Source organism: Ambystoma mexicanum, chromosome 10, assembly GCF_040938575.1.
Source record: "Ambystoma mexicanum isolate Mex_15411 chromosome 10, UKY_AmexF1_1, whole genome shotgun sequence".
NCBI classification, from domain to species: domain Eukaryota; kingdom Metazoa; phylum Chordata; class Amphibia; order Caudata; family Ambystomatidae; genus Ambystoma; species Ambystoma mexicanum.
In genome coordinates, this window is record NC_090932.1 from 1,070,850,167 (window position 1) to 1,070,877,986 (window position 27,820).

The window sequence follows — 27,820 nt, forward strand, 5'->3', positions numbered from 1 at the left end:
CGTAACCCTCCTCATTAGGCTTCTTCGTGTTGTGTTCCGCTCTCCTCCCCCCTCCTTGGGCAACCCTGGTACCCTCTTGGCTGTCATGGGTGCTCCAGCGGGAGGGCGTTGCAGTGCGGACGTTATTGCTCGTTCTAATCTTCACTATCTCCGCTCTCTTCGCTGTCTCTGCTATAGAAACATTTGCTTCTTTGATTCTGTCCATCTCAGCAGCTTTGTCAGCCCTTGTACTGAGGATTTGTTCTTTTGTTCCGTTCTGGTTTCGGGGCCCTGGGCCTACCACGGTTTCAATGCGGTCCCGACACCAGCTGAGACGGTTCTTCCGTTCCATTCTCCGTCACGGCAGTATTGCAGAGCTCGGTGCCAGCATTTCAGCGTCTCAATCCGCTCTGCTCATCCACTCCACCGCTGGCTCTGCAGTCTAGCGTGGCTCCACCCCCTCCTGAGCATATGCTTGTCAGAGGTTCTTCTCTGAGTAGGACTTCTCTTCCTCCATTCGAGCTTCCTAGTCTCTTTTTCACGACTCTGCCTTTCAATACGGAAAGTGGTTATTCACCAGCTACTGGTGTCAAGGTAATTCAAGCATTATCTTGAGCCAAAGATATAGAAGCAATGTCATTATGATTTGAATGCCACACAAAGATGTCATCAGTCTTTTCCACTCCCATATATGTGGACAGGGTGTTCCTTATAGCGAGTTCCTTATAGGAATGGGAGACCTTGTCCCCAAGAAGGGATTCATTCCCAGTAAGGTCCCGCTGTCCCAGATCCATAGGGAGGGTCTTACTTAGCGGGCTCACCTCCCTAACCTCCAAGAGGGGTGCACCCCCCTTCCCTGGGAAGAAGGGACACATTTCACAAATTCATCACTGTATCTAGCGAACTGTGACTACCTGGAGGGAACAGCTTGAGTTCTCTTTTACCTGCTTCTCCATTTCTTTCATGTTTTTCCCCTTTCTTTGTATAACTTTCAGGCACAGACTCACCTTATTGTATCACTTGCTCTCACTTTGGTTCATTAACTCCACAGCTCTCTTGGGTTTTCTTGGACACTCATTTTGCTCTTTCACACATTTCGGCCAATCACTCTTCTTGTGTGTCTCTTATTCTACTCTGTCCTCCGTCCATTTGAACAAGCAAATCATCTCTCAGCATGAACACACTTTATGTATGTCTCTTTATATTTGTCTCAAACCCAATTGTACCCCTCTCAGCATATCGCCCTCTCTGTCTCCTAGTTTGCGTCTTGTTGCATATCTTTCAGCGTATGGCTTTCTCAACATTTCTGTCCATCTCGATTTGCTTCAGCCTATTTTTATCACTCTTGCCCTCTATTCGTATCACTATCTGCGTATCCATTTGTCCCACTCTATCTCTTGATGTGTCCTTCTTTGTGTGCCTCTTTGTACCCATCTGTATTTGTGGATCTCTTAGTTTGTTACACTCTGCTCTTTGTTTCTCGCAAATAGAGAGGGAGGTACTCAATCCCTCTCCTTCTTTCTCTCTCTATCTTACATGCGCTCCCCTGCTCCCCGCATCATATTCGGACTGGCTTTCTCTGCATGCAAGTTTCCCCTCTTTTCGGAGCCTGACCACCACACTGAAAAATGGCAGCATAGTCTTGCAGAGGAGCCAGTGAGCAGACAGAAAAGTGTCTAAGATAGCTGGAAACCTGCTCATCCTAACCTTGCGCAGATACTGCAGGTTTACTATTACAAAAAACATGGGCAGTGTTTTACAACCATGGTCGTAATTGTAAGGGGGGGGGGGAATATGTGACTGACCTCTCAATTATTGTGGCAATAAGACGTGAGGCGGCGGTTTGTTGTCCCTTTCCATGCGGCCATCGGGAGCGGACGCGCTGGGAACAGAAGTGTCCCCAGCGCGTTTGCTCCTGAGAAAAAGAAAAAAGAAGGTAAGTGGGGTTGGGAATAGTTTGCAGGGGAGGGGGATGGAAGGAAAAAAAAAAAACTTACCCGAGTCCCCGGCGGGGGATGAAGGTAGCCTCCAGCCTTGGGAAGGCTCGGAGCGGGGATGGCCATGTTTCGATCCTCCTCATTGGCTAAGGGGCTGTCACCCTCCACCCCCCGCCGGAACAAAAGGCAGGCACGCTCGTACGTCTACGGGTATACCATGTGCTATGGCTCGGAAACAAGCAAATCCACGTGTAGTATTTCCCGTGGACAGCGCGTGCCGGGTACTAAGGTGGAATTGCAAACGCTGCTCAACGTTATCATGGCTGCTATTGCATAAGTCAGTATATTGATGTCTGCCTGTTTCTCATCTGTCTGCAATATAGTCACTGCAGGTGGTCGACCCAGTCGACAGCTCCAACAAAGGCATCACTTTGAAAACCTGTCAACTCTGGATGGGTGACCTGCACTTTACTGCGAAAGCTAAATGGCCAATTGGGATCATTAAGATCACAACACTTATGGTTTGTCAGATGAATTGCTGCAATTAGCATCTATCCCTTCTGAGCCGTTCAAAACAGATGATTTGTTAACTCTTCCCAGCCCATCTATCAAAGGAAACCTTAGAACATTCAAGTACCAAGAAGGATTATTTTCCATGTGTTCTTAATTTTCATAGTTTAATTACTACCATTCCCAGTGTCCCCCTAATAATAATTGAAGTTTAGTTGCATAACATTTTTATTTCAAAAATGTAATTTTGTGTACATCGAAGGTAATGTGGCCACAGCCCTCTAGAAAACCAGATTAAAAACTAAACATGTATCTCATATACTAGCTTCCTCGAATTCAAAACAATAATGCCACTCTATTTCTTTGTAGGTCAACCCAGAGCATGGCAAGATTAAAAGACAAAGCAACATGCAATTAGAGTGCATAGCTTCTCAAAGCAATCTTTCCTGCCACTCCTTGATTTCTGTTGCCTTGCATGGTTTTAATACAGAATAGGGCATTACAGCTAAAAAGCCACACATGCACAGTGCCAACTGGTAGCCTTCATGGAGATTATCTCCAGATCAGTGCCACAAAGAAGTGCACTACGAGTATGCCACATACGACAACATGTTCTATTCTCATAGGACAGTGCTATTCCATACACAGCTGTATCACCCCAACACTGGCAGTTCTCAAGGATGCAACAGCCAACCACATATGCGTTTCACCCTCAATGGGGATCGTCAGTGCGGTGTAGGTGGACATCCTTGAGATTGGAGCATTAGGGCATGTTTACCATTTGCCAATAATATTAGGGTGTGTTGGAAAAAAGCAAGAAACACCCTTCTACATGCAATGTGATCGTAAAATAGGACATTCCATCAGAAATCCACACATACACAGCACCACCTAGCAGCCAACACTTTAAGTTGACCTACAGATCAGAGCCGCACAGCAATGTACTATGGGACACCAGCAAGACCTCACTAGTAGAAAGGGTGCAACCTAGTAAGGGGAATGCCAGGAGGAAGAAGAGACTAGTGAAAGAAGAAACCAGAGACTAGTGAAAGAAGAAACCTGGTGAAAAGGATGCCAGAAGGCTCGTTAGCAATGCTGGAGTAAAAGGCTGCTGGGAGAGATGTCATCCAAGCCCCAAGAGTGGATAAGGGATACCTGGCGGGAAAGGTTCCAGGAAGCTGAGAAGAAGCCTGGAGCTGGAGAAGCCTCTTGGTACCCACGAGTACCCCTGAAGGGAAACCAAGGCCATGCAGTTTGGTGGAGTGTTTTGTAGTACAAACTGGTCATTATAAGTAATGGGTTGTGGATCTTTCTGCTGGCTGGTGCTGGAACATTGGATTTTATATCACTTTAGCTTGGGCTGGCCTAGAGCTAACACGACTGCTTAAGATGAGGTATTTGGAACACTTCGGTTGGCCATCTCATTGCGAAATGTATTTGAAAAGCATAGGGCTTCCCTGGAGGAACAGGGACTGACTAAGAGACAGTTTAGATCCTTTTGCTTGGAACACCATGTTCAAGGTTGGCAACCCCTCCACCCCTGCACTTTGTGTTGACCCATCACAGATAGGTTTGCACGGCTGTTTCTTTTTGATTTTTAGTCATTTCCACTAGACCCTGTGGATCTTTTCCCAACCCCATCCTTAGGCTCCCTTTGATTAAAGGCTTGGTTGGACACTAGCTAAAGTTGTCCTGTATGGATCATTGCTCAGACTCTCCACAGCACCGCGTACTCTGGCAATCCCTGCCAAGCGGGACAACACAGGAGACTGAATATTTCTACACTTATATTATTTATGTGACTTTCATTATGCAGTCTCTTGCTCCATGGTAGAGCCACGAGTTAACTAAACCATTAGACTTCCCTGCTATGAAGCTCCACTCTTTCCATCCATTCTAGTGCATTTTAATGATAGGTTAATTTCAAAGTTACAGGACTGTGGTCACAAGCGTAATAGTTTGAGAGTCATTAAAGATCCTTCTCAAGCGCTGTAGCATTTCCAGAGTGCACATTCTAGAGGAAAAAATGGAATTGGACACTTCAGCGATTGTCTTATTAAGTGGGATGTTAACAAATGCAAAGCGTACCACTTGACACGTTAAAAGTGTGTACACCAAGATTATTTATACGGAATTAGAACGCTTGTACAGCAAGAATACACAACTATCAAGCGAGCGAAGTGCAGTCCCAGGTAGCGTCGGCAGCCCAAGAGGTAAGTAGAGTACTTGTAACGCTTACTCCTTTGTAACTATTAAATACTTCAAATACAACAAAAAGCATAAGGAGTACACATACCCCCCCTCCAGCAAAGCATAGGAAACAATGGACATATGGGAGCCTGCCCCCTTTACACACCCACAGATCTGTTTGATATATGGCATTTATAACGCGTTTGGATCATTGGTATCAGCAGAGCAGTGCCACAGGAAGGGTCTCTTATTGTGTTAATGCCTGGCCTAAATAGGAGCTTCATCGTAGCATACAGCTTGTCATTTTTAGTTTGGGCTATTCGGTGGCACTTTAGCGCCACCTAAAAGCCGAAACTAGTGCATTACAGAGCAGATGGGGAGAAATGGCAACTGAGGAGGGACACGCAGCTTTTAGGTGTTTGGTTATGTTTCCATTCATTGACTGCCCATCGCCATGCTTATCCCTATGGGCATTCCCACACAATTCCTGCCCTTCCCCAATTCAAACGCCTCCTCATGAGAACTCTTTGAGCTTGCTTTAATCAAGCCTTACCATCAAACAGTGTGCTCGAAGTGCCTGCCAGTGTTTTCTCAAACAAGTCTTCTAAAATGTAATTACTTAATTGGAGTTGCAAACGCGCTACTAGTGTAATACAAATGTCTTGACCAGGTCTTCCTTCAGTCACTCGATTTGTAAGCATTATGGGCCTCATTAGGAGTTTGTTGGTATCTGGCCAGTTAATCGCCCAGATACCAGTAAACTGAAATATTGTAATTGCCACTTGGTCCTGCTGTATTACTGCCGGATTGCAGGTGGCGCTGGTAGTGCAAGTACCCTTTTTATGTATTCAATGGGGCCATACTCGTATGACTGAGGCCCTATGTGTGTCCTTCACTGAAGTCCTGTTAAAAACAAGCATTGGCAAAGCCAACAGTTTTGGCTTGTGCATAGGTATTAGGCATTTGATTTGCAGGCACTGCTTTTAGATACCCAGGTACTTGCACCATTTTGCACCTGCCACCATCAATGGCCAGTTAATACCACTATGGCAGTGCCTGGCAAGTCCTTTTCCCATGCCTACAGAAAAGCACAACTGTTGCCATTGGCAATGCCGGTTATAAATTACTAGGTGCAACGAAACATGGACTACAATAAGATTGCAGTTTTAGAGCCGACATTTATTTTTACATGCCAATAGGTTGGGAATGGAGGTTACTATTTTAATTCCTTAAAAATACTTTTATACCCAATTTAAAAATAAGGAGTAAATTGCTCCAGGATCAGAATCTTATCTGTAGCTCTGCTGGTCAGATCCTATTTTTATTGTGAAAAAAACCACACCGAGTGTGTCCCTGCAACACGTTCACCCTTGCTAATGTGGGCAAAAAGCAAGTGGCGCGACTAAGGTACAGCTCGCACCCAACCGGAAAGGTCTTCACAATTAATGTTAATTCTGCCATATAGTGTATTTTAATTCTATGCTTTGTATTTAGAAGCAATATGTTTTCGAACTTGAAAATGCACTGCACGCAACTTCCAGAATTGTCTGAGGATAAAATCCTCATACTTTGCCTGGCACCCTAAAACCATCTCCACCCTAAAACCATCTTTCTCACAATGAGGTTGTCAAGTCCCCCCACCCCAACTTTTTCTGAAAAATTCCTTATCCGTTTACCAGCCCCTGTGCCCACCCTAACCGCATCATCATAAGACGGGGCAGACCCCCTCTAGTGTTCTGGTTCAGGTGGGCCTCAGAGGTGCAGCCTCCGACTCTCTTTTGTTCTGCAGTGTGATGGAGAGGAGGAGAAAGGGAATAACCGAACATGGCAGACAGGGGAGAAGAGAGGTGGGGCGGTCACAGCTTCCCAGAGAGCCGCACTGGGCGCAAAAATAGGACAAGGCACCAAACAAAAGAAAAAGGCCCAGATTTTCAAACTGCAATTCGTAAGCTTGCCACACAACAAAGTAAGTGTTTCAGTAGTGACTGGGGCATATTATGCTAAAGTGAGCACTGTAAAGCACAAGGCGAAAGACCACAGGCCTCACAGTGCACTAAGTGATCCAACTGGGCCCCAACCTGGCCCACACTGCCATGGCATCCCTGCCCTAAAGCACTGCACTATTATCCTGTAGGCCAGCCCGACCCTGGCTTCCCAAAACAAAGGCTGGGGAGCTTTACCCTGCGTAACAATGCAGTTTAATGAGACGCTTGCACCGGGCTCATTGCTACACACAGAAATTGCAGTTCTCTGCTCTAGCTCGGAGACGGGCCAGTACAACGTGAAAGCAAAACACAAGAGCTGGGTAGCACTGGCTCATTTGAAGCAATGTTAACCATATTTGAGCTTGTGAATGAAATCAACCAGCGGGTGCTCCTCAGGAAAGTCAAATAACCAAAGCTTTTGTTTGTGCCCTTATTCTGGGGCGAAAATCACCAGAGAAACCGGCTAAACCAGGGCAAAGGTTTATTTTCCACTGCTCTGTGCAGTGGATTTTTTCCTTGTTTCTAGGTATCAACGAGGCTGCTAGCATATGGGCTCATAGGTACGCCCTCGTGTGTGAGTATTTGGAAAGCCTGTTCTCAGTGTGATGGGTCCTCTCACACTGGCTGCCATTACATGGCATGGGGTGTAGGGATATGTGCTGTATGAGCTGCACACGCAGGGTTCCGCCAGTGGCCGCCGAGCCTCCATCATATTAAGGCCAGGTGTAGGATCTTTCTGTGTAGTCTACTGGGAGTGCAGTCTAAACGGAAGCTTGGCGGGAAAGCGGATTGGGAGTCTACTTGGGATGTCAGGATGATTGGGAATGGGAATTCTAGGAATGTCGAGCTTTCGGGAAATGTCAACCTGGGAGCTAATTGGAAAATCTTATCTAGTCACACTAGATAAGATCGCAGCAGGAGCTTACCGTACCTGGCACACACCTGGATGACCTGAACAGATCGAAACATGTGCATGTAGTGGCTGTGATGGGGGAACCATTGAAAAACAAACATGGAACAATTGGGACTATGAAGCTACTGAGAATCAGAATTATGCAAGAACAAAAAACAGATTATACCCTGCCTCACGACACATAATGTATGACGTCACGCCTTATGACAAATGCCACGACTCGCAAGGACATCTCTGTCAAAACATGTGCCGTGTCATCACAAGCAGTCGTACGCTACACCACGGGCAATACATCCAACGAAAGATGCTCACCGCTCTGGCATCAGGACCAGCCCAAAGTGGGTCTTTGCTCCACTGACTCGGCAACTAAGCAGTCAGGCGGAAGTGCCGACAGAGGCTCCGCACAGATCTGTACCCCAGCTATTTGGTTCAGGGGTCTGGGCCTGGCAGCGCCGCCTCAGCCTGCTTGTGAGCAGTAGCAGGCACTGCCTGGAGACCCATTACGGCTGGGCGCAGCCTCCCCGTCCCAGCAACGCCCAAGATCACACAGGCAAGCACTGTGCTACCTTCTGTCCGGCACTGGCGGCAGAAGTTGAAGCAAAGACCGGGCAATGATAGGTTACATGAAGTTAATGGACACCGGCCATGATGTAAAGCCCAATAGAAAATGTGCATTATATGTAAAGTATGGCTAGAAGTGCCAGATATACTTAAAGGAAAATGGCAAAGATCTGTTGTGTAGGAATGGGACATTTTGATAACTGGGCATAATCTAAACTGGCCATGATGTACTAAGTAGGTTTGCTGGAAATAGTGATGTGCGGGCAAGGGTCGTATATAAGCACATACAAATGAGAGAATAAGTTTTACTCACCAATACGTGTGACTGCTTATAGTGCCATTGCCACTGGGAGTTTTACTTGCCATAATATGAGGATAAAACATTCAATACATGTTTTTTTTTCTTCAGAATTCAAAAAGGCATATTGATGTAGAACATCAGCAGCATCTGACTCACATCATAGGTGACTTCTTCCACCTGGTCCTTCTCCATCAGGAAAACCCTCGAGATTTGTTCGCAGGGGCCCTGCAGGATGCGGGCGATAAGGGGATAGTCCGATTCCTTCAGCTTCTGCTTCTCTGCAAAAGGAAGGGAGGCAAGGAATTAGGAATCAGTCACCCCTCTCCCTGTCAAGAGCAGTCATTTTCTGGGGGGCCGATTTCTTCTCCATACGTCGAGTAAGTAAAAGAAAACAGGAAACTCGGTTTACTCTTCTGAGCTTCTGCTGCCACCTTCTGTTTTGTCTATGGAATGGCAAGTACAGGGCTGAGTTATGCAAAGCACGGGCAGGTGTTTTCCTAATCAGGTATTTGCATTAAGCCATCTGAAGTCCCCAAATAGCAAAAACATACAAATTCCAATATACATCTTCCCCCCTTCACATCCAAGAGGTGTGACGAACCATACGCAACATGGACAAAGTGAGACTAGTCTTAATTAGGACTAGAGAATATGAAATCATGAAAATACATATTTCACAAAACACCAAAATATTCTTAAAAAACATTAAAAAAAAAAACACAGTGGTGTGTACCAACAATGAACAAAATTTAGCAAACCATATTTCATCAAAATCTTTCATATTGGTTCAAATGAAGGTGAAGTTAGTATGGGAAAGTGAAGGGGAGTTACAGAGATCAACCCTTCGAGCGATTTTCCCCAGACTTAAAATATATATTTATATTTTAAGTCTGGGGAAAATCTTTCAAAGGGTTGATCTCTGTAACTCCTCTGCACTTTCCCATTCTAACTTCACCTTCATTTGAAACAATATGAAAGGTTTTGATGAAATATGTGTTGTGAAATTTTGTTCATTTTTTTTAAAAATGATTTAGTTTGTTACAAACTTTTCATTTTTAAGACATTACAATTCGAGCGGGTAAAAATCATAGGGAAAAAGTAGAGAGAAAAGAGAAAAAGAAAAAAGTATAACACATGTAAATAAAAAGGATTTCTTTTTGTCATTGTAAGGCAACTAAAGTGATATTCGTCATTGTCTTTGCTTCAGTTTTGGTTGGTTTCCAGCATCTAGTCCTAAGATATGTTGTAAGAACTGCACTACCGTGAAAATTAATTTGTTTTCATGTCCATTTAATAGTAGTGCCCATCGCAGTTCTTTGTCCATCTGTTGAGTTGATATGTTAAAGAATTTGCCAAAAATCATTCTCTCATGCATCAATTCAGGGCAGATCATTACTAGATGATGTATTGTCTCTGGTTCTTCTCTATCTTTACAAAAGCGGCAATGTCTGTCGGTTTTTTCGGGATTTGTCAGACCATTGCAAGCTTATCTCTTGTCGGAAGATTGTTCAGACGGATCGCCATATACACTGTGCGGATCTTGTCATCAGGAAACAGTTCCATGAATTTTGGAGTTTCTTTTAACGCTCGAACATCTAGATGGCTTTGGAGATTTCTTGAATATAGGGTTTTCATTTGGCAGGTTCTGATCCAATCGTTGCTTCCCAGTTTACGCTTTGCATATTGAGGTCTGTTCAAGAGAGTTTCAAGTGATATGTCTTCATCTTTTAATTGTTGAAATAATTGTTCTTTCCATTTCCATAGGCATGTATTATATGAAGCGATTGGGTTATTTTTCAGAATTTCTATGGCTGGTATTTTGTCTTTTATCAGCAGTTTCCTTAGGAAATCTAGTTGCTTCCATTTCACTATGGAGGATAGTGATTGTGTCTCGACTTCATAACGAATTCTCGGCATTGGGTATGAATCTGGTAATCTTAGGATCTTCCTCCAAAAAATTGCTTCAGATTTCGTCCAATTTTTAGGTAGTGTGTGGATCATTGCATCACTGCCATATGTAATTACAGGGATTACTTTCTGCCTATAGAATGTTATAATTGGTTTAAATGAAAATGTACCATATTTTCGGTGTAAAAGGCATCCCTGTCTGGCTAGTGATTGAGTTTTCGTTTCCACAGTATCAAACCATTGCTTTTCTGTTTTAGACTGATTTAACGTGATCCCAAGGTATCTGTCTCACTTTTGTTCATTGTTGGTACACATCACTATGTGTTTATGTTTTTTTAAGAATATTTTGGTGTTTTGTATAAGATGATGATTAAAATACATATTTGCATCATGTTCATATTGTATGGTTCGTCACACCTCTTGGATGTGAAGGAGGGGAGCTGTAAGGTGGAATTTGTATGCATTTGATTATTATTTGGTCCTCATCCACACAGCCCCCCAAAAAAAGGAGGACCACCTAGCTCTTTTGTAGCATACTGTCCTCAAATGGCATCCAACTACTCCTGTAGATACAACATGCTGCTACGATTGCTCAGAAGATTAATGTACGCGTTTCAGGTGTACGAGTAAACAGGCCCGAGTGAAGATGTGTGGAGACCCATTTCAACATGATGATTGCTTAGAGCTGAAAGCAGTCTGAAGCACCCGTGGGGGGCATACATTAGAATGCAGATAGAGATAAGGTTAATAGCCGCCAATTATCACGAGTCAGTAAGGAAGCTAAAACACTGAATGCCCGCCCAATAGCTATGAATTAGGCTATGAATCCTTCTCTGTTAGCAAGCGGCTGACGGGGAGGAACCAGTATTGAAAGGCAACAAGGTGATAACACTTCTGTTTTCTCCAATGCAAGTGACAGCTGGACAAGCTTCATCAAGAACAGCTTGTAAGGTGAGGGCTGCAAAGCGCACACTGTAAGCCCCAGAACGTAAGGAATATATAAAGGAATATATTACTGTGGTATTATACGGCAGACTGGCAATATGAGGGCAGCTGCTGGGGGGACCCCCCTCAGGCTCGATGCTTTCGTTTAAAAGGTTTGAAAGGCACTGACGCCGTCCCTGTATGTGTTCAAATGTACTTGCATGTGAGTTTGTACATGTGTGCACCCCCGTGAGTTCTCCTCCCTCACCTATCCCTTGCGCCCTCCGACAGCCAGTTTGCTTGGCATATTCTGATGTCAATAAAATAGGTCAATAGTAACGGTTATCTAAGAAGCTATGTACTTCTAAAATGGCAGGAAGCAAGCATAATGTGAAAAAGGACGTTTTAAATAATGGATCCTCCCAGGAGTTTAAGTGACATGGGAAATCGAGCAGGGGCTCTTTAAAAGGGGTGTGGCCGCTCACCCGTAGTGCGAGGAAGCTAATCCCTGCATCTCTTTGCTAAAGGGATGCCTGGCTGTAGCCTGAACCACAACTTTTCACCCTTAATTGTGGTGATGGTCCTTCCCCCGGGTATCACTTGTAACTAAGATGTGCAGGAATTATGACTCGCACCCCGAGGGAGAGGGTGCTGATCCCAGCATTTCTTAGTTAAAAGGGATGCCTGGCATGGGTCGGAATCCCCATTTCTTCTTACTGGTGGCGCAGACCCTCACCAGGCATCTCTTTGTTAAAGGGGCACCTGGCAGAGGCCACCGCCACCTTTATGGTACAAAAGGCAGGGTCAAAACCAAAGCTCTTGCACATGAGCGAGAGCTTCAGCTGTTAGCAAAAAAAGGTATTGGCTTTTACCAGCCTTGCCAATTCTTTCTTAATTATGGCACCAGGCCCGCCAGGAACAGGGGGCATAGACCTCTATTATGGAAGAACAGGCCTTTTTTCTAAAGCCCGAAGCATGAGCGAGAGGTTCAGGTTTCACAAAAAAAAGCCTCACCTAATCAGTTGGGGGCTACCAGGGACTTTTGGGGTCTCAGACATCAGAGACTGCCCAAGCTAGCCCATGCCCACTTAAAGCCATGGGTCCTAGCACTGAAATCTTAAATCACTATGAGAAGGCTTTGATGAAGGATTCCCTGCAAGTCACTACTATGCCTACAAAATCCCTAATGGAGGCACATTCTGTGGTTATATATAGGATTCCCGCACTCCTTATGCAAACAGTGTTGCCATATTTATAGGTGCAAAGCGTAGTTATATTTACCTCGCCACTTTACGCAACCAGATAGCCATCATTTGCTAACCTTTCAGAAACCTGGCATTTTGTGCCCTCTGGGGATTCAAACCAACCGTAGGAAAGATCAGAGTATGTCCTAAATAGATGTAATATGGCCCAATAATGGAGGCAAAAAACGATGTTCTGCAATTTCTTGCCCATTTTCCAACCCTCAGCACCCGGCCCCACATCCTCCGCTCACCCTGCCGAGGGTGGACAGACATCCCCAGAGGGTTGAAGCATGCACAATCCTGCATTGCCACTGTTGGTGCTGATCAGGTCCGCATGGATAGTGGTACCAGATGGACCGGCTATGGCAACTGGTGGTGCCCAGGACATGGAGCAAGACCATACTCCAAAAAATAGCCCACAGGACATGTGCATTGATCACAGGGGTAGCATGTTTGAAGACCATGCCCTGGGCAAAGTGTCTATGGAGCACGGCTGTAGGCCATCTCGAGCGGAAAGAGCGGTACGCTTGGGGCATACCCAAAGACCCTAACCCAGGCAAAGGGGGCAATGGCACATGGCTACAGGATATGTCCGAAAGCCACGGCAGGGTTTTGTATTTCACATTGAAATTCCACGTCCATAATACACACAAATCCAGAGATGCATACAGGTGCCAGGGCAGTCCAACAAGTAAGTCCTTACAACGGATGCCAGATAATTGGATAACACTCAAGGTCTTCATTAAAGTCGTATAGTGAGTGTTTGCAGCAGTATAGGTACGACTCCATTTAGGTCAAATAAAGTCAGAACTGAATGAGTATGGTCACCAATAGTCCTAGGCTGAAGAGTTGCACGCGGGTTTGTCCTATTTTTGTATAGCAAGTTTAGTCAACTGCATTGAGGTCACGTAGGGCCCAGGCACAAATGAGTCTTTCCTCCAATACACCTTCATTGGTAAATTGCAAGCAAATTTGCAGAAGGTTCATTTAATTTATGATGGGCAGCTTCCGTTAGGAGTGGGTGTATGTTGGTTTAGGTTTTGTTGCCAGTCACATGCTTGTGCTCGCTGAATATCCAAGTTTTTAGTTGTTTTCTGAACGTCAGGTGGCAGAGTGTTCCAGAGTTTCATTGAGAGGAAGGAGCAGAAAGATCCTTTAGGTGATTTTTTGGTGCCGTTACTAAGGCATGGTTTCTGGATCTAATGGCTCTCGATGGTAGGTAGTAGAGTAATTTGCTTTTGATGGATTCAGGGTCCCTGTCATGAAAGGCACTGTGGTCAATGCATAGAATTCTGAAGTGGATGATCTATTTGATCGGGAGCCAGTAAAGTGTTCGGCGGGCGAGGGCTATTTGTTTGCAAGTTTCAGTAGCAGTCTGGCTACCTCCTTTGTTACACTCTGTAGCCTCTTGAGTAGGAACAGGAGCCCAGACAGAGGCTATCAAAGTAGTCTAGTCTTGGGAGTACAAGTGGGATGACTGCCATGATGCTGTGCATGGAGGTTGGATAGAGCATGATGTTTCGGATCATTCATAGTTGGATGAACCCCTGGTGCCTGTGTAAGGTCAATGTCCACCATTAGTGTGAGGGAGGTTTCTGACAGTTGTCGTAGGAAGACAGTACGTTCAAATCTTTACCAGCCAGGGATTGGTCTGGGCTTAGAGGTGTTCAGCCAAAATCATAATCACAGTTTCAGTCGGTTTGAGTTTGTCTGCGGAGTCTGGTCTATTTCTTTTAGCATCATGTATGGGCTTGTTCATTATTAGGGTGTCATCTGTGTAGTTGAAAAACATGGGGTCTGAATTATTCATACGTTTTAAGAGCAGGCTTGTGTAAATGTTCAACGTTAAAGACAACATACTAGATCCTTCGGGTACTCCACATGCTGGCTTGCAAGGACTTGAAGAGTGCCCTCGTGGTCTTGTGAGGTGATCCAGTGAAGAGCAGCTCCATTGAAACCAATGCCCTCAAGTCTTTTTAGTAGCACCTCTGGGCTGATCATGTTGAAGGTTGAGATATTGTGCAGCCTGAGTGCTCTTGGTGAGATGGTGTATGCATTGCTTTTTTGGATGTCCCAAATTGAGCATAGTGTAGATTACGTCCTGCTCGTTGGTATGCATCCAAGCTGTGAATCTGAGAAGAGTCTTGTCTTCAACTTATTCCTGTAGTCGTTGGTAGATACATTTCATGTGGAGTTTGGCAGTGAACCGTGTGTTGGAGATTGGATGGCAGTTTTCTGGGGACCGATGTGTTTTTGTTTTAACAGAGGTTAGATGAAGGGCATTTTGAAGGTGTGCAGGATGATGCCTTGTTTGATGGAGGTGTTGAGGAGGGATACGAAGGTGGATGCTAGTTGTGGTTGCTGAGTTGCTTTTTGGACATCGAGGGCATGGGGCTTCCGGTGAGATGCTAATTGTACTGTCCTATGTGAGGTCGAAAAGCTGTTTGTGTCAGGGTTAGTGGTGTTATCTGTGAAATATGCCTTGTTGGGTCTGGTAGGGCGGATCCTTTACTGGCCAGGTGGACTTGGATTTGTTGAATTTTGTTACTGTAGTGTGTCAGAATGGAGTTGCAGGGCTCTGCTCTCTCCGTGGACTTCTATCCACTATCTTACCGGAAGAAGAGCAAGTTCTCCTTCTCCCCATCTCTTCCCTGCTTTATATTCAGGCTCTATTTATTTATTTGAATTTTTTCTAGGCATTATTATGTCTCAAGATAGTATATCCATGTATATTAAAGGTTCTTAATGTGTAGAAATCTTGTTAAAACTACATTATTCTCAATCTTGGTCTCACATGACATAATATTTCGGTACCAAATGTACAACATGAATCATATCATTGCACTCTCAACAATTGTACCCTAGCAAGGTCAGGTTCATTGAGGAACTTGTAAGGGGATGCCCCTCTTTAAGAATTGTCTGTTTTTTATAAAGAGTGATTTAACTTGGTTAATTATTCTTCTTTTGACTTTCTGTAAAAAGTAATTAATGCTTGATCAATTATTTGTAGATTAAAGTCAAAGAATTATTGAAGATTTATGCCCCTGATGAAGAGAATATGAATCTCGAAACGCGTTGGGCCAACCTGAAAATAATAAAAAAGGAGAAGACATCTTTTCCTCTAAAAACTAACAGAATCATTATATGTCATTCTTTGGATGTATTGAACCACATATCACTGTCATTCTAAAAATTGTATACACTGTATGTGTGTAAAATATACAAAAAGTCTTCTTGAAACCAGTCAGACCTGTTTTTACATCTCCTTAGGCTTATTGCCTCATTGACAGTGTGCAGGGGACGCAGCTTTCCAAGTTTTGGATTTCTTCTGTTCTCTAGTATATTCCAGCCTAGTTACCAAGGCTGAGTCTTTCTCCCCTGCACCTCAAATTCTTGTCTGAAGTTGTTTATCATTAAGCATTATAAAAGATCTGTCTTTAATTGTCATTAACAATTTAGTGTACAAGTGCATTTCAGTATCTTGGTTATTATACCAGATTGCTACAATACAGGTACTCTCTGACCGATCCTCGAAAAACCCTCTGCTGACCCAAAATCTCTGCCTGCGATCAGCCCGTCTCTATGCTTCCTCACAATTATTGAAAGTGTACTGCTCAACTGATTTACTTCTCGCTTGAAGACCAATGGTCTCGGCAAACGTCTCTGATCAGGGCTCCATAGAAGGCACTCCATGCCACCCAAGTCTTCAATTTCCTTACCACTGCACACCATTCCAGATTCCGCTCAAGTCTTGTCTTCCTCGATCGTTCTGCTGCCTTCGACACTGTCAATTACTCCAACATGCTGCTTTCCCTCGCTAGACACTTGCATACAAAATTCTGTCCTAGAATGGATTGCATCCTATCAGACTGGCTCTTCTCCATTTCATGGAACACGGACACCTCCATTTCCCCGTTCTCAGTGTGTGTTCTCCAATGGTCCGTTCATAGCCTAGTTCTCTTCACACATTATACTTCCTCTCTAAGCATACTATTACAGACAACACAAATCTTGTTCGCATTCCTGTCAATGGCACACAAACTCTCCTCTGGTTTTTCCAGCTGCCTCTCTGCTATATTGGGCCTTAGCCTTAACTGTTTTGAGACCAAAGTCATTTTCCTCCCAGCTTCCAATGCTGCTCACCCTCTCAGCCTCCCTTCTATCCTTCCCCCAATCGCCTCACACCAGTCTTCTAAAGGTAGAGTACTCTTTGACAGTTAAAGCTCGTACAGTTTAAACCTTCTGACTATTCGGGTGATTATACCCCAAAATCTTGATCCCCACTCTTTCTTAACCATTTATGTATCATAATGGCTTGCTCCTGCGTCTTACTCTTTCCTTCTCAATAAAATTTGAAACTTTGCATCTTGCACTCCAAACAACCTCCTACACTCCTCTCCTGCATTTGCACACCGACTCCATGTGAGCTAGCTCTCTTTGGATCATAAGTCACTCTTAAATTCCTCCTCCTTGAATTTATCTCCATCTGTGGACTGCCCACCGCCACTTTGACCTTTAAAGCACCCTTCAAATTGATTGCTACACTCCCTCTTGCTGTCCTCATGTACACAACTTCTGATCAAATTGCTTGCCCTCCTAAATACCAAAGTAAAAACAGATAGTGTCCTCTGGCCTTTATAAAAGGCAAGGCTTGTGGGATAAACAATAATTGCACAGTTAACATTATTGCCCTTTGATACATTTACTAATGTGTGGAATTAAAACAGGCAGTGCCCTGTAAAACCTAAAACAAATTCTCTGTATAACAACGTAAATGTTCTCTGTATAATAACTACGTTTAACATTTATACGCGTCATGTACATAAACAGTGAAAAAAACCCAGTTTTCTAGACCAAATTTGAAAAAGAAACTAAGGCATAACATGGATAATTACTTGCATGATAATCACTATCTAATTGGGATGTGATTATTGGTGAAATAACGTGCAAGAATAAGAGCAAAAGACCTGCTGTAGAATGCCATGATTGTTTTTGAGTAGGTTTTCTTTTGGTCAAAACACTGAAAACTCCATACTTCATCCCAATGATCACCATCACTCACACGCATCTTTCATTTCCCTATAGGTTGGGAGTTGTGTCTATGTTTTTGTATCCCTATTTTTCCCCCCATTCTTCCCCATTCCCACTCTACTTGGTCAAGTTCTCTTTTCTCCACACACACCGCACTTTAGCTGCCACCCTGGGCAGGATTATAACTTGCCACTACATGGGCACAGCTTGGTGCTCTAATACCACTATGACGGTGATGTGTGCAGTAAAAAAGAGAAACATAACTAATATTACCAGCACAATAACAGTGTAACTGGGTCATGGTTACTGCGCCCAATTGTCTGATGAGCACACTACAGATGTTTCTATCCCATTTATGTCTCAAAATATATTTCTAGATATATACAATAGATCAAAATTGAATTTGTACTATAATTTTTGTCTTCAATCATTTTGTCTAAACAGGGGCGAAAATGTAAAACGTACCTTGGTATCATTCCTAACAAACACATATGTTAAAACAAATGGTGATGTTTGAAAACAACTATAATAAAACAGGTTTAATATGAATAGTTTTAGAATATGCTCATTAATTCACATTTCAAACAAGAAGCTGTTTCATTCAGCACAGAGTTTATAGCTTGGCCGGGACTACTCACCACCGCTGGTGTGAACGATGTACAAGGCAAATTCCTCGGCAGAGTTTTCAATCTGAAGAAGAAGAAAAGAAATCATGGTGGTGTAACTCCTTCACAGACATGGACTGGCCTAACTGGTTTAATTGACAGCACCACATGGGGTCATAGTAGGGAGTTCAGACACCATGGATGGTCGATGATATGAAGCTACTCTGCTGACAGAGGTTAGAAATTCTAGCAACGAGAGCAGTACTGGAGATGGGCCATCCGGCATTGAAGCTGGAGGAGTTCTGGCATGGAAAGATGGCATGTGTGATGGTTAACAAATGTAGGCTTGTGTCTTTAGAACAAAAGCCGGGCACCCAATGTGGCTGCAACGTCTTAACTACTGGAGGAGTACAGACTGATCTTAGCTAAAGGCGATTGTTGGAGCAAGACCAAAGACCGGATGCTTTAGTGTCTCAGATATTCATGGAAGATAGACTGTGGCCATAACCAGTTATTCGTACAGTGAGCATCCAGAGCAGCCCTACAGCAGGCGGAGTAGAGCTGAGTACCGGATAGGGGAGATAGTGATTCACACATGATTCATAGGGAAGTACTGTGCCTCTCCAGCTGGAGGTTTGTGGAGAAGGAGAATGTACAGAGGAGGAAGAAAATGGCTCTCTCCAAGGGAGATGCATGCAGCAAGCACCTGTAAGTCCATAGTGCCTTCCCCGCTGAGGACTCCATTCAGAGTTTTTAGCGGAATGAGGGAAATGTTTGAGATGAACCAGGAGTGATCAGGTGCTGGGGCAGGGCTACTTGTGGAACCTATAGTAAAGGGTTCTGCAACCTTTGGCTCTGCAGATGTTTCGGACTACAAGTCCCTTGATATCTGGCCATTGACTATGCTGGTTAGGGATAATGAAGAGTTGTAGTCCAAAACGTCTGGAAAGCCAAACGTTGGGCACCTTTGCTATATCACATATGCTAAACAAGGTGAAGTTCTATGTACAGAGAACAATGTGAATGTGAGGAAGGGCACTCTCATTTCAGCACCTTCGAGACACCATATATACACTCTGAAATGAATTAGAAGGCATTTAGTTCATAGTGTGCTGTATGCAAGAAATATTCCTAGCTACGCCAACCTCTGACAGAGCTGGACACAGGAGAAACTTGCCTTGAATTTGTTCAATAAAAGCTTGAGGACCTGCGGTGTGCTCATTGTGCTGTTCACCCGCACATTGGTGATGGAGCCATATGCAGGCGTGAACACAGATGTCTGCAAAATAAAAAACAAGAAACACAAACATTTAGTAGTACGGTCTGGCTGTCCCTCTCGCCTTTTTTCTCACCTTGAATCTAAGGTATTTTCTGTGTGCTGGCAACATTAAAATATGAAAGTATGTATCTTTCATGTCTAATGTTGCCATGTAATCGCCCTATTTGATTAGAGGGATTACGTCCTGCAGCATTGTATGATGAATCCAAAAGGAGTCATCACACATTCCCTGGCGGTGACCTCCTCCCATGTGGCCAGGGGACGGCAGCTGTTACCTGATCCTGACCCTGGGGGCGGTCCTATGAGGAAGGATCACATGGGAGGAGACAACTACAGGTGAGAGGTCATGACTTCATTAGACAAGATGCAGTATCTCCACCTTTCCAAAGAGGAAGACCCTGTAATGCCCAAGACCTTTTTCCACGAAGAAGACCCACTAATACTCAACACCCTAATGGCATATTGTCAACTGTTTGTTCCACCACGTAGAAGTAAAAAAAAAAACTCTACTTTATATTTTTCTGGTCAAACGCCCACATATGACACAAAGCTCCAACACAACACCTTTTTCTTCTAAAATAAGTTTATGTAAAATCACTGAGAAGAACTGTTCAAATGCCATGTGTTCAACAGCAACAATGGACTTCAACTACCAGATTTCCCCAAGTACTGAGATGAGGAGGATGAAGGAGTTTGAACAAGGTCTCAAGAACGTGAAACACAACCTGCAGTCTAGTTGTTTTCCAAAGCACCTGTTTGCAGGACATTTAAAACGGGCAGCACAATATTGGAGGAGGCAGTGCAGGAGAAGACGTGGGCTATTGTCCGGAGGCTTGCAGACGCGGAGATCACATACCAGTGTGGCAGAGCAAGGAAGGCCGCCATGTCAGAGGGCGAGGCGCTGTGCCGGAGACTGAAGTGCTGTGGAGAAGCTGGGAGCTGTGAGAGAGTCCCTGGGTGCTCGGCAGGCTGATAAGGCGGCATGAAGGGAAGCAGGTGAGTGACCGCAGAGCCGCGAAGTAAGCCAGAAGAACACCTGGAAACCGAAGATGCTGGATAAGACCATTGAGTCTACCCAAGGCCAGTAGGGACCAGGGGGCGTTTTGGCGACCACGCTAACAGCAATTTGAACCATTGTTAACACTACCAGAAGATTGTTTGAATGCAGAAAAGGCATAGTAAGATCCCCAATGAGCTATGGATGCATGATGTGCAAGTGTGGGGCAAATCTTGAGCAAACCTTACCGTAAACATATATGCCAAGCCAAGACCAATACATACAATATTGCTGATATAAAGAGAATGTGAAACGCATGAGAAGTCCTGGAAAAGTAAGATACCAGGCACGTGAAAACCATAATTGACTATCTGGCAGGCGAGCATACCAGGCAGTTGATGCTGCATAAAAAGACCTGGCAGTTAATGTTGCATAGAGTGTCCTGGAAGAGAGTACATCAGGCAGTCAGCATTGCATAAAGAAACCTGTCAGGGGAGTATAACAGGCAACTTGCAAAGCTTCCAGAAATATTCCAGTGTTTTCTGAATTAAGGAGAGATTGGTGATAAAGAAAGATAGTGCTTTCAAAACCAATGACAAAGATGCGTTAAAGAAAGGCTGTTACAGAATGTGAGGCCTAAACAGGAACTTTGTGAGTCAAGGCAAGAAACAAAGGAACAGTTAGTAAAAGAGACTATTGCCATTCTACTTAAAAATCCAGGGTAAGGGGTCTACCCTCTGGATCCAAGGACTTCTTTTGTTGGAACTATGTTTTCTTCTGTTGTGAACACCCTTTGCCTGTATCAAGTTGAAGATATTTCCTTACACATCATTTTTATTGTTTTTGTTTGTTGTGCGAGGGTAAGGATAGGACGTTGTGGACAAAAGGACAGCTTTTCAGTTATTGACATCCTGGCGCAGACAAACGTCTTAGTTTTGGTTTATAGGTAAGGAAAATCCTCTTTAGCAAAGGGTCAGAGAGGCATTTTTCGAACCCATTTTTATTTAATAAATATTTCTGACAAAAACATGGCAACCTTGTGACCGGCTCTCATTTCTGACCCCTCACAGTTGTCATCTGATTATTTGGGGCCTGTTTAAGGGTGCAGAAGGAGAGAGATGCAGATGGCATATTTGTTTTGGGCTATAAAAGTGTATTAATATTCATGAAAGAAAACAGGGGTTGGGGAAAGGACCAACTATCCCTAACCACTAAGAGGGGTTGCCCTACCTCAACAAAAAGAATACTATGGACCCGGTCAAGATGTCTGTGAAACAAAAATATCCACCATCCTGTGTATAATCCTATTTCTGTCCCTTACACTTTCAATCTAAACTAATGGAAAAGCAGGTGTCTTTATTGCAAGAAGGAGGGCTTTCCTTTCCCATTCTGGTTGCTGTCACCAGGATGCAGTTCTTCTGCAAAAGAATGTATATATTTCACTGTTCATTCAACTTAAAGATAGCCTGGTTCCCTGCTCTCCTGGGGGAAACCTCTTCCTGGGTTCTTGGTTCCACTCAAAAAAATGTTCTTCAACAACTCTCTGGGGAATTCTTTTCCCCCAGTCCGTAGCACAAAACATTATCCTTTTCAGTCTTGTCAGGTCTGGTTCACTAACCTGCCAGACCTCACTTTTCCAACACTGTATCAAGTCTAGTATACTGTCACGCTCACCTGGCCTACACAGGGGCGTAGCACGTAACCACACGAATGATGTCCTCACTGGCGTTGCACAGTTTGAGTGAAGATGCCTGCCCGCGTCTTCTCCCTCGATATCACCCCAGGAGGCGTTTGCCTTCAATGTCGAAACAAGATATTAGCTAACTGAGTGGAGCTGAATTCGTTCCACCTCCTTCAACCTTCTTGTGTCCCTTCTCCTCTCCTGTCTCACCTTGGAGTTCTTAATGGTAGGCTCTCCATCCTGCAATCTCTAGCAGGAGCGCGGTATGCACAGTCTTTCCCAGGACCAAGTTACTTCACTGATCCTGCGGGACTGTTGCACAGTTTTTGAATAGCTGGTTAAGTAAGTCTCTATGCCAATGGATGCTTGGTATAGGTGCTTAATGTCCTTATTGCCCAAGTTATAACCTGTGTTTCTCTTTTCTTTCAGGCGCGGTCTTGAGCGGTTTTCGGATGAAGATTAGACTCTTCCTAAAATGCTGAGCAGATTTCCTGCAGGTGAGTATTAGTGCTGGTGAGTGGCACTGAATGTCCGTATAGCGGTTTCTTTTCCGTGCGCGACTAACCTGCTGTTTCATTTCCTTTTCTGCAGGTGCGGCACGGCTTCAGGACGGCGATGGGAAGAACCACTTCAACGAAATTCCTGAAGAATGCAGACCCCGGGTGAGTATTGGGTGTCCATGCAGATACCTTCTTCTCTGCAGGTGCGGCGGCCCAGAGAACAGTTGAAGGCGCGGCCGATTGGATGGAATACTGCAGGTAAGGCCTTCGTTGCTGCACTAACCCCTGTTCTCTTCTTTTCCTTCTCTCAGGTGCCGCTGGATCAGGATCTCAGGACAGGCGTGGCTGTAGAAGTTCGAGTACTGACCAGATACGGTGAGTGTTATGCTGCAAAAGTGCAGAATAACGCAAAGCGTGTTCTGCCTGTAGGGTGTGGCTTAAATAGCCTTGTAAGTAGTTCCAGGTAAAATGCCTTGTAAGTAGTTCCAGGTAAAATAGTCCCTCAGCCACACCCTTCAATCTCAGGTAAAGTAATCCCTCAGCCACACCCTATTAGGCTGTGAATGTAGTCCCATGCAATTAGCACATGTTATGAGCTTGGCGCCAGGACTGAGTCCAGGATATCCTAGGACACACTTTTGGGGCTTGATAAGCCCCTAAGGGTGCCAGTGACTGGAGTAGGCCCATAAGCTCCAAAGGTTTGGGAGTTTGTACCATGACATATACTCCCCTGCCAGGTATTGTCCACCTAGGTGTACTCTCAATGTGTGTCTTTGATTGTATGCCTCTTCTCCTATTTCCTTGTGTTCCTTGGGACTTGGCTATCTGCTTCATATAGTTTGGGTTATCTTGAAGATTCTCTTTCTCACCGGCTTGTGCTCTTCAGGATGCTCTGATTTTGTTTATAAAGTGTGTTCCTATTTGTCTGCTTTCTTTGCCCTCCCCTTGTAATCTTCGGGGTGTTTTTATGGCACGTTCGTCTTATGTTACACAGGATCCCTTTCATCCCCTCCTCGGGATGTTCTTTTTGAGTTTATCAAGTTCGTATTATATTGCTCAGGATCCCTTTGGGCATTATGGGATATTTGCATGAGCGTCCAGCTCCTTCCATGCCCCATTCACTGGTCCAACCCTTTAACTACCTTTGGGAACTCTCAGCGGGGTGGGGGCAGGGCGTGAGGCCTCTAGTCTCTTCGGGAGCTGGAGCGAAGCTTCTCTGCTCAGGCCACGCTTGGCATACTTCTCTTGGTTCTGCAGATACAGCGTCTCTCCTTTGCCTTCAGCTGCCCACTCTGCTTTTCTTGGTCGGTCTTCACTGGTCTGGCTTCCTGTGTCTCTGCCACAGATCAGGTCCGCCTAGCCAAGTCCTCTCAGGCACCTGTGGCAGTCTGCGTCCCAGCATCCAGTCTTCGGGTTCCTCGGAATGGGACTACCATCTACTTCCCTGCTCTTCCAGGGCTGGTTGCTCAACGACGACACTCGAGTGAGTCCTTCTTTCCTTTCTACCATTTGCTTTGGCTTTGGGCAGCTGTAGTGCATGTTTTGGTTCAGCAGAGGACCTTTGCTTACTTGCTTCATCTTCCTCGTCTCAGTGATACTTTGCATCAGGCTTGGGTGAGCCTCCCTCTTCCTTATCACAGTCCTTTTAAGGGTTTCCTCTACTAAACCATAACAAATAGTGCTATGGGGGACCAGAGAGACTTTAGTGGGGGTTAAGGAAGGTGGGGAAACCAAAGGGGTGCATGAATACTGTGTTCTCCCAGGGCCACCGTCACAAATCCCTTGGAGGATTTCCCCTGCCAGGAGATCCACCTGCTGAATACCACCCCCAGGGGGACTATGAGGTAGCAACCTCAGCTCCCTAGCCTCATTGAAAGGTGGCTACCCCATGGAGGATGTGTCGATACCCTGGGATTTGTCACACTTGACATACATATTTGCAGGACACAGGTCTCAGGCTGGGTTACATTGTTAGATCTTTCTTTGGAACAAGGAGGTACACTAAAAAAATACCTTGGTTTTCTTCTAGAAGTGAAACCAACTCTATTGCTCCCTTCTGTAGCAGTTTTACAATGTCTTCTTCTAAAATCAAGTGATGTTCGAGACATTCTTCTTGATGGAGGAGGATGGTTGGTGGCAAGGTGTTTGTAGGAATTCTATTGAGTATCCCTTTGCCATGGTTGTTAGTACCCACTGGTCCGGTGTTATCCCCTCCCATGCATGGGTGAAAAGGGTTATGCAACCCCCTACTGGAGAAACATGGGAGGGTGTCTGGACTGGAACATCCTTTGCTGGAGAGGGGAGCTGAGTCCCAACCTTTACCTCTTTTAAAACCTCTTTATTGACTGGTTTGAAAAGAGGAAGACTGAGTTTGGCACCACTCCATCCTCCTGGTAAAACCATCAAAACCACACTACGAGGCTCTTGTGTGCCCTTGGCTCCAAAATGAACGCCACGTATTGAAGGTGCTCCTATCAATGAAGGGTTTATTGGGAGTTTGCCCTAGTATCAATACGATTTCATGTCCCTTTTTTTGTGCTTTCCAATTGATCACCTACTGCCTTCCCAAACACGAGAGTCTTTGATATGCATGTTAATACGGGTGTGAGTAAGGTGCCTTCCGCTATGACTCTGCCAGGTGGTGTTGCGAATAAAGATTGCTTTTTTAAATATTTTGGGCTACCTGCTTCCCTTCATTAGAAACCGTGAGTAATTTGGTTTGAATTGGTTTAGGGACTGAATCAATGTGTTTGTGTAGGAGATCCCATTGCCTATTGTTATAACTTGCACATAAAGTGGTGTTGCTAGCTATGGTACTCTTTTGCCTATGCAATATACTGCTTTGCACTCTTTATCCGGTGGTGCCTCAGCATTGGACAGTGGCAGCCCCGCTCTTATCCTTGTCGTGGTGACAACAAGCGAATCAGGCTTTACATGCGCTTCGACGTAAAGTGGGTCTGATGGTGCTTGGCTTGAAAATATTTTCTAGCCTGGTGTTCATTGTACTAGTTCATGAAGGTGTGATTAACGATGGGGCAACTCTTTTTAATTGATTGCAGAAGAGAAATAGCTTGGCTTACTGATTTGCTCTCATTAAAAATGTTGTCCACAAAATCAGTGTCTTCCAGTGTTTCTTGAGCATGAATATTAAAATGGTTAACAGTCCTTTTAAGAAGGTTGTTAAACAAAAGCTCATTGTCAATGGGGGAGGCATGACCTGCCTCAGGTGTAACAAGAGGGTCAATAAATGTGATGTCTGGATCATCTGGGTCATTATACCAGGTGTCTTGCCCCACCTCCCACTTCCTTTCATCGCAATAGTACAATAGTAACTGGAATCCAAGACCCTAGTGTGTCATGATGAGGCTGTTCCTGAAAGGTTAATAACAATATGAGTAGGGGGAGTTTGATCCCTTGGGAATTTTGGTATGGGTTGCTCCCTTTCTGAATAAAGTGTTTTCTGTCTAACTGGGAAATGTTCTATAAACTTGGCAAAGGAGGAAACTTTATCCATAGTGTCCTTGAAATGTCATTTGGTCGAAGTCCCTGTTTTCGGGGTCTCGTGAAGTGGAAACACAATTGCCTCTGTATCTTCTCTTGGTCTTTATATGAGGCGATTCATACAATGGGGAGGTAGCTCCAGAATATACTGGTACCTTTTGTGAGACAGATGGTGTCTCTCTGGTATTCCCCTGAGACGTTTCTGTGGGTTTCCCTTTGCTAGAATGTGATTTGTGAGGTTTTGATGTTTTGATGTTTACTTTGACAACCACGCAACCCCCATCGATGGAATTAATTGCATGTCATATTGCATGTCAACTGGCACCTGCTATGTTTTCTCACCTTGCGCTAGACGGGGATGCGGAAGCGCAGTGGGCTTATGCGTGTGGTTGGGAGGCCGCAGGGAGCCTTCCGTCAGCATGCAGCCTTCTTTCAATGCATCCGTCGAGGAACGGCCTGGGATTGTGTGTTTATGCTATCTGTGCACGTGTGAGCCTTTGTCAGCAAGTGTTTTCCGCATAGCAGCGCGCTGAGTCTTCCTTTCGGTGCCGGGGACTGACGCATGGGAATCAGTAGGCTCCTTCGAAATATCTTCGACCGTCGCTGCCTTGGCTTTCTTGGTCTGATGTGAAGGGGCCGGTAGGTGTACATGACTTGGCCATCATAGCATGTGCCGCCCACCGTTTGCGGCATCTTTCTTTAGTTTTTTAGGCTTAAACTACTTACAGGACGCACAACGCCCCTCTGGGTGGTCTTGGAGAAGGCAGTGATTGCACACTTGATAAGTGTTTTTTTTCACTGGTACTTTCTGTTTCAAGATGGACAGAATTTAAATATCTCTCTCCATTGTAAAATTTATATGAAAAGTCAGCCAGACAAAAGCAATGTATAAAGTAAGTGAAAGGATGCATTCTCTAATAGATATAATCAGTCCCCCCACTCTCCCTACTGCAAGGCTGAAGCCTGACATAGGCAGAAGCCTGATGACTTGGAGGATTTTTCAAAATCGGCAATCGAAATGTCTTCAAAGATGCTAGTCGAAACGTGCATCGTACTGTGATCATGTCAAAAATGAAAAAGTCGTTAATATCAATTATCAATGTAGCTGCGCTAATGTCTCTGCGTATACACAACTGACCACTATGGTGGGGAAAAAACGATCTGAGGGACCTCGATTCATGATGGATCATGGGTACAGTAGACATCACACTAGGGATAGTATAACAAACACACCCAGTCGACGTCCTTCTTCAAACTTCAAAAAACATGTGCAGTACTCTGCACTACCACAAGATGGCGGCCTATGAAAAGCATGTGATTCTAAGCAGATCCACAAGTCTCAGAAATATATAGGCATCTCATTAGACATCTAGCAGGGTAGGATTAGCGAGGGCATTTTACAACATAGATGGGTACTGTGCATTTGTGTGGCCATTGATTCCACCTGTGCGGCCCTCATACACCTGCCGCCATAGAAGACTTGTACACAAATGAGAGGGCATTAGGAAGTAAAACACTTTCCATGTGACAGTCTAGCAAATCACACTGCCAGTTGTTACACAATTATGTGAATGAAATGCTTAATCCTACTCTACATGAACACGATCATAGACATCACTCTATGACATACCGGAATGACATGGCAAAACTACCACCCGAGACATTTAATCTGTGTACACTTACTCCCATGGGAAGTGATCCACTCACTACAAAGCTGACGTTAAACAATATGCATTGTCTTATTCTCAGACTTATTATTCACATAAAATAATAA

The 27,820-nt window shown here is 44.5% G+C and overlaps 1 protein-coding gene across 9 annotated transcripts in view; it reads right to left on the reverse strand.

Annotated features, from left to right (window-relative positions):
- Window positions 1-27,820, reverse strand: part of RASSF2 (Ras association domain family member 2) — a 466,003-nt gene that overhangs the window by 38,807 nt on the left and 399,376 nt on the right. For all 9 annotated transcript variants that reach the window (XM_069618869.1, XM_069618868.1, XM_069618871.1 and 6 more), the window contains 3 exons: window positions 19,266-19,367; window positions 18,122-18,173; window positions 8,533-8,654 (listed from right to left, as the gene is read on the reverse strand). In XM_069618869.1, the coding sequence (XP_069474970.1) occupies window positions 8,533-8,654; window positions 18,122-18,173; window positions 19,266-19,367 (276 nt within the window). The remainder of the gene's footprint in view (window positions 1-8,532; window positions 8,655-18,121; window positions 18,174-19,265; window positions 19,368-27,820) is intronic.